Source organism: Anolis sagrei, chromosome 3 (genome assembly GCF_037176765.1).
Source record: "Anolis sagrei isolate rAnoSag1 chromosome 3, rAnoSag1.mat, whole genome shotgun sequence".
NCBI lineage: Eukaryota > Metazoa > Chordata > Lepidosauria > Squamata > Dactyloidae > Anolis > Anolis sagrei.
In genome coordinates this window covers 167,421,663-167,429,212 of record NC_090023.1, presented here as the reverse complement: position 1 = coordinate 167,429,212, position 7,550 = coordinate 167,421,663, and the positions used below count along the sequence as shown (strand labels likewise).

General features: G+C 38.6%; 1 protein-coding gene across 1 annotated transcript in view; it reads right to left on the bottom strand.

The window, feature by feature from the left end:
* Window positions 1-812: 812 nt before the first annotated feature.
* The window catches only part of REEP3 (receptor accessory protein 3), an 86,506-nt gene continuing 79,768 nt past the window's right edge, over window positions 813-7,550 (bottom strand). Inside the window, exon 8 of the mRNA XM_060768931.2 lies at window positions 813-4,638. Within this exon, the coding sequence (XP_060624914.1) occupies window positions 4,582-4,638 (57 nt within the window). The 3' untranslated portion in view covers window positions 813-4,581. The remainder of the gene's footprint in view (window positions 4,639-7,550) is intronic.

Here is a 7,550-nt window from a genome sequence, read left to right as displayed (position 1 = left end):
CCAGTTAACAATCTGGCTGCCGCCCGTTGGATCATCTGAAATTTCCGGGCCATTTTTAAGGGCAGCCCCACGTAGAGTGCATTGCAGTAATCTAGTCTAGAGGTGACTAAGGCGTGGACCACTTTGGCCAAATCCGCCTTCCCGAGGTACGGTCGCAGTTGGTGCACGAGTCTTAATTGTGCAAAGGCCCTCCCGGCCACCACTGACGCCTGAGCCTCAAACGTAAGTGAAGAATCCAGGAGGACCCCCAAACTGCGGACCATGATCAATAGTATCAAAAGCCGCTGAGATGGCCAAGAGAAACATTCTCCCTGTTGAGCTCTCTGTGAAGGTCATCCACCAAGGCGACCAAAGCCATTTCTGTTCCATGGCTAAGCTTGAAGCTGGACTGGTAGGGATCCAAGTAATTTGTTTTTCTCAAGAATCCCTAAAGCTGCGAGGCCACCACATGTTCCAGAACCTTGCCCCAAAAAGGGAGATTTGATACTGGCTGATAATTATTATTTTAACCTTTTGTGAGGTTTCTTTTTTTTTTTGGGGGGGGGGGGCAAAGTGGGCAAAAATACCACAGTCTACTTGACTCCTACATTGGAGCAACATGCAACTGCCATGTCACCAAACTTCCCAAACAGCTGGATTTTGTTACATTGTGAATGCATAGCTGCCCTTCAAATTAAAATTGAAATCTCACACACCGTAAAGTTTAAATAACTTTCAGAAAGAACTGGTACAATTTACAAATGCTTAGAAAGGCCAGACTGGAATATATTAAATGTAATCTGTACTACATTTAAATGATATAAGTCAAAGACTTTGAGAATACTCATTTATTTATTTATTGTTTTTTTTTAAATAAAGAGCAATTACATCTTTCAAAAATAGCATTTACAAAGGTAAAGAAATATCAGTACAAAATGCTAGAAGAGTCTTCTTTCTATTACAAATATGTAAACAAGTTGATCATTTATTATTAGAATTAAAGTTTTCAGTCCTTAAAGTTAAGATGAATCCAGATATTGAAACTACTAATTGTAAGAACTGGTAAGTAAAAGGCAGTGCTTGAATACAGTTTAGAATGTTTATTTTGCATATGCTGTTATTGCATAATATTTTATATAACAGTGACCTAATGGAAGCCTCATCTTTTCCACAATACTTTACAGTAAAGCCACCTCATCCACAATTCAATATCCACAATTTAACATACCCACACTTTAAAAAAAATCCCCAGAAGTATCTGTGGGTTTCTCTAGGTCCTCCAGTGCAATTCTCCAGTCTGCTTACAGCTCAAGTCTAATAGGATTTGCTATTATCCATGGTTTCAGGTATTCACAGGGGGTCTTCGAATGTATCTCCAGTGGATATGGGAGTTGTAACGTATTTTCTGACAGTATACATGCCAAAAATTACATTTCAAATTCTAGTATTTCTATTGCCACTGTTTGACTCCAAGAAGGTAAAGAACACATGTGTTGGGGAACAGAACCTGTCATTCACTAATTTCACTGAAAAACACAGGGCCACTTCTAGCTTCTTTGGATCTCATATGAAGCAGGTTTTGGCTCAGGAAGCTTTGGCCAGTCAAGAACTCTCTTAAGTGCTTTCCTCTCATAAGTGTTTCTAAGTATTAATTACAATATTTTGGCAAGCATCGTGTCATCATACTAACGAAATGTACAAAGAAAACTAAACTTGCCTCCTTTCAAGCCCATCTGACAAGGTTCCTTTTTGAATAAATTCACAATATGAAGCATTAGAATGCATCATTACACAACTGTTTCCTATCCCATATCCTTTGAAGTTACCTGGCTTACTCACTTGTGAAAAGGAAGAAACAAGCTGGAAGGGTTAATTTACCTATTACAATGCTGATTTCTAGGCAACAAGCAAATAAAAATCAAAATACAGCATTAAGATGCAAACTAAAAACAAGGATGAGTTCTTTAGGAAGAAGAGGAGGTGTCACCCAGTGCAATTCCTATCAGTCTTAGGTAGCCTAGAGCAGTGCTTCCCAACCTTTAGTATTCCTGATGTTTTGGATTGCAGCTCCCACAATTCCTACCAATTAATAAACTGACGGGGATTTCTGGGAATTGAAGTCCAAAACAACTGGAGGAACAAAGGCTGGGAACCACTGGACTAGACAAAGATGAGGAATTATGCAAGTCATAGACAATATCCAGTAGGTCGCAAATTACCCACTCCTGTTACAGAACTAAATTCTCAAACTGCTAAAGAACTAAATTTAAAACAGCCCACATTTTGTTAACTGAGTATCTGCAGAACAACAAGCCCTTTGAAAGATACTCCTGGGATCGTTTGTCTCCCGATTCATACATCTCAATCTATATTCCCTATATTGAGTGTAATCACATTAACAGCTACAGAAAAATGCAATGGCAAGAACTCTTTCTATAATATTTAATTCTATTTCTGAAGCTTGCAGCACTTGGATTTCCAAAATGGGACAAGCTTCTAATTTTTAGGAGAAATTGTTAATTCTTTTCCACAGAAGGAACACTCTTACAAGCATGTTAACTCTTATATATTGTTGAGACTGTCAACCTTTTGGACATTTCTATGCATAAGAAAACTATGTTTTTCTGGAATCTGTTTATTTATTTCATATCAAAAGCATTGTATAAATTAGTATAAAACAGATAAAAATAGAAGGAGCACAAGCGGCTAAATATCTTTTGACCAAAAACAGGCAACAGCGACTGCATCTATATGGAATCTATTTATCTCACATTAAAGCTTAGTACCAACAGATATAACGGTAACATTTTTTTCAAGTGTTCAGATTCCAGCACTGTGATCTGCTTTAAAATGTGGATCTCATCTTATGATATTTTCTTTTTAAAAATCATTTAATCACTAAAGGATTAAAATTATTCTTTTCATCCAGATGGCAATATTAAAACTCCTGGTTATCCCAAGAGATCGGAAGATTTACCCAACAAGAACGGGTGAGTCACATTTAGGCATCGAGGAAGAGTGGCATTTGTAAGCCAGCTTTTAAGTAGTGAGACACTTAAGTATCCATTAGCATTTCAAAATGCTGCTCTGAAAGAGTACAAAGGAAATCACAGAAATGTATCAAGTGAAAACAGGTTCTACAGATTATGCTGGTCTAACACAGACCAGCATATGAATCCAATGATCCATTTTTTTGTACTGCTAATATGGCTTTCAGTTCTGGGCATGGGCTAAACATAGTCTTTAGCAATGCTTTACAAGAAAAAAAATGGCTACACATGCAAACAAAGATGAAAACAAATGCAAGATTTTAAAAACTAACATTGAAAAATCACCAGACAGAGCCAGAGAAGAAACAAGTGAATCTAGGATATGTGGGTTGTGTATTGTTTTGTTTTGGGTATTTGTCTGAAGTCTCCAAGACAGAATATAACTATGAATGTTTAGATGGATTCTGGAGACTTTAGGAGAAAAAGGAACCTGGCTGCATTCTCACAGATGCACTAGTAGACTCCAAAGAGAAATTAAATACAAAAATAATCTTATTTGGTATTACACTCAATCCCAGGCTGGTAAAGATTCTTTCCTGGAACAGCCGAGAGATACTGCCAACTAAAATAAAGCACTCAGAGCTGGGTGAAATAATAGTCTGTCTTTGAATAAAACACATTTCTATGTTTTTTGGCAAACACTGGACCAAAAAAATGCATCAAAATTCCCATAAACCTGTAAATCCGTATGTTTGATATTGTGCAGAAATGGTCAAGGCAATATACTGAGCAATCAGATAGGCTGACTGCACTAGGTACATCCATATTATTATTGCACAGCAAAACACAGACGTCAAAAGAACCATCAAAACAAGTTCTGAGAGCTGAAACAATCCTTTGACTAAGTAGTCCCCATGTCACACAGCAATGAAGAAAGTTTTAAAACCAGACTACTATTTGTTTTAAAGACTCAGTTTACTGCAGAGCAGAAACTACTTGTTTGAACTTTTGAATCTTTGGATCCAAGTCATTATAAAGACTAACTACTAATTATTCCTATTTCCATCAAGTTCATTTCTCCAACCCCAGATTTTAAAGCATTTTAAGATACCTTGAAATATAATGTATTCAAGTATAAACTTTTTAGTTATAGTAAGAAATTAGAAGTGCATCATTTTCATTGTGTTAAACATCAAACAAGCATTAAAATGTTCGCCCAAAAGAGTCAAAAATACAGTAATATCTGCCAGTCTTTAAATTATACCGTTTTATAAAGCACAGGACCCTGAAGTGTTACCTATCCATATAAGCAATTAGTTTTAAAAATCCGAGTATAAACATATGATCTGCCTTTAAAGCAATAAATTCCAACCACCATGATTGATTTTTTTGGTATGATTAAATGCACAGCACAGTGGCAAGTAGTTCAGATACGCATGCAGAGCTCTGTGCACTAAAGATGTTTCCCTTTCTCTTCCGTAACCAGGAAAATCCACTCAGATCATGAGTCATTTTGAGAGAACAGGGAAGCCGTACACATAGGCCCAGGCCTATAGTGGCCCGGAGGAGTCAACTGATAATAGTTCAATTTCAGATGAGTTGCGAAGATCACTCAGAAGTATACTTGTGGTCTTCTTTTCACCTTGTATTTTAATGAGCCATACCGCATCTGAAATAAAGAAACAAAAAATTTAAGATGTCAGCAGATACAAAATAAATGCTATTATCTACCATTTAAAACTAAGTTCTTCAATCAGAATTGAATCCTCCTCAGTGGAAACACATTTCAAAACTGGAAGTGTTGCAATCATAGAAAAGATCTTAATATCTTTGACTATATAATCAACATCATACAATTATGGGCTGTTAATCAGAGGCTGGATGGCCATTTGCATGGCAGGAGGTTGGTCTGGATGGCCCTTGTAGTCTCTTCCAAGTCGATGATTCTATTTGTTGTTATTATATTCCTTCAAATAGAGTAGAACCTTGACTTAAGAACATCTCAACCTAAGTATGTTCTGAATTAAGAGCTGTTGTTCACCTGGCTTTTGCTTTGTCATAAGAGCAGTGTTTTGAGTTAAGAGTTAGCACCGGCACAAGAGTACAGAGCTTTAGGGCTTCAAGGGAGCAGCCTCCTTGCCCCGTGCTGTCTGCTTTGAGGAACTTTGGGTTAATTGATTTTGTACTGTTTTTATTCCTCCCTCTCTTTCATAAAGAAAGAGAGGGAGGGAGAGCAAGAGAGGGAAGAGGACTGGAATTACGGTATGAATAAAAGGATGCTTCTGCCTCTTCACTCTGTGCTTTGTGCTTCTACCATTGTGCCACAACTTTGTGCTACCATTTTAGAGTTGATTTCTTTTTTATCATTCCATGTGAATGTGAATTTACAAAATACATTTTCTTGTTTAAAAACACGTAACGAAAATCAGGGGGGGGGGGGGGGTCAGGAGGCCGGAACTGATTAAATACACATTTCAATAGGAAAATTCATTTTGAGATAAGAGTGATTTGAGTTAAGAGATTGATCATGGAGCAAATTGCACTCTTAAGTCAAGGTATCACTGTACTTTCCGACCCATGGCGATCCTAAGGTGACCCTACAACAAAGATTTGTTCATAAGAGGTTTACCCCTGCCTTCCTCTGGAACTGACAGTGTGACAGATGTTACAGAAATAATAAATTACACTTCTCTTCCTAAAATTCAGGCATTTTTATTACCTCTTAAAATAATCAAAAGCCTAAGCAATACTGAAAAGCTAACAACAACAACAGTAGTAACAGTTGTATAAAATCCCTCCCATTAATTATTAAGTGTTAGACTTGCAGGCTTCGGACAATTAGCAGAACTTTGCCTGGTGATGAAAGCATTCCACAACCAGAGTGTCACCACTGAGAAGGAATCTCTGTCTCATTACTACCTGTATCAGATAGTGGAAGCTTGAAGAACATCTTTATATAAGGAAATATTGATTAAAGGCATATACATGGTTCTCTGCTCTTCAAACATACAGGAAGGTTTGAAATTAAGCAACAGTATTATGATTTAATGGGCACCAGGACTATTTTTAAGTACTGACTTAGGCGATCCCTTGTAGCCCGAGGATGATGGTCCTCCAAGTCTGGTGGTGCGTTTGTAGGTAGCTGTGTAGCCCTATTCTTGATCTGCATGTTCTCCCGCAGCAAGGACATCAGTTTCCAGGTGGAAGATGATCCCTTGTCAGGGTTGGCTTGATATGCCTTCCTCTTGGCATGTTTCTCCCTTTCATCCTCCATTTATGCCTCTTCAAATTCCTCAGCACTGCTGGTCTAACTAACTTCCAGCTAGAGCGCTCAAGACTCAGGGCTTCCCAATTCTCGTGTCTATGCCACAATTTTTCAGGTTAGCCCATCTTTAAATCTCTTTTCCTATCCACTAATGTTACGTTTCCCGTTCTTGAGTTGGGAGTATAATAACTGCTTTGGGAGACGGTGATCAGGCATTCAGGAAAGGTGGCCAGTCCAGTGGAGTTGATGGCGTAGGAGCATCCCTTCAGTGCTGGTGGTCTTTGCTTCTTCCAGTATGCTAACATTTGTCTGCCTGTCTTCTCAGGAGATTCGCAGGATTTCTCAGAGGCAATGCTGATGGGATCGTTTCAGGAGTTGCGTGTGACGCCTGTAGACAGTCCACATTTCGCAGGCATATAGCAGGGTTGGGAGGACAATAGCTTTATAAATAAGTACCTTGGTCTCCCTACAGATGTCCTGGTTCTCAAACACTCTCTCCTTCATTCAGAAAAATGCTGCACTCGCCGAGCTCAGGCAGTGTTGTATTTTGGTGTCAATTATCCTTATACTTTTAACTATGGATAAGATAAATGGCAACTGAAAGTCTCATGGGATGTGTGGGTCTTGATGAATCCAAGGCTGGAGTTAAAATTGCTGGATGAAACATTAACAACCTTAGGTATGCAGATGATACCACTTTGATGGCTGAAAGCGGGGAGGAGATGAGGAACCTTCTAATCAAGGTGAAAGAAGAAAGTGCAAAAGCTGGGTTGCAGTTAAACATCAAAAAACAAAACAAAACAAAAAAACAAAAACAAGATTATGGCAACCAGACTGATTGATAACTGGCAAATAGAGGGAGAAAATGTGGAGGCAGTGACAGACTTTGTATTTCTAGGTGTGAAGATCACTGCAGACACAGACTGCAGCCAGGAAATCAGAAGACATATTTTTCTTGGGAGGAGAGTAATGACCAATCTTGATAAAATAGTGAAGAGTAGAGACATCACACTGGAAACAAAGATCCGCATTGTTAAAGCAATGGTATTCCCCGTAGTAACCTATGGATGCGAGAGCTTTGGCCACATAATGAGAAGACAGGAAAGCTTAGCGATGATGCTGGGGAAAATGTAAGGAAAAAGAAAGAGGGGCCGACCAAGGGCAAGATGACTGGCTTGACTTTGAAGGAGCTGGGGGTGGTGATGGCTGACAGGGAGCTCTGGAATGGGCTGGTCCATGAGATCACGAAGAGTTGGAAGCAACTGAATAAATAAATAACAACAACAATGTACAGTATGTCACAGTACTCCAGCCAA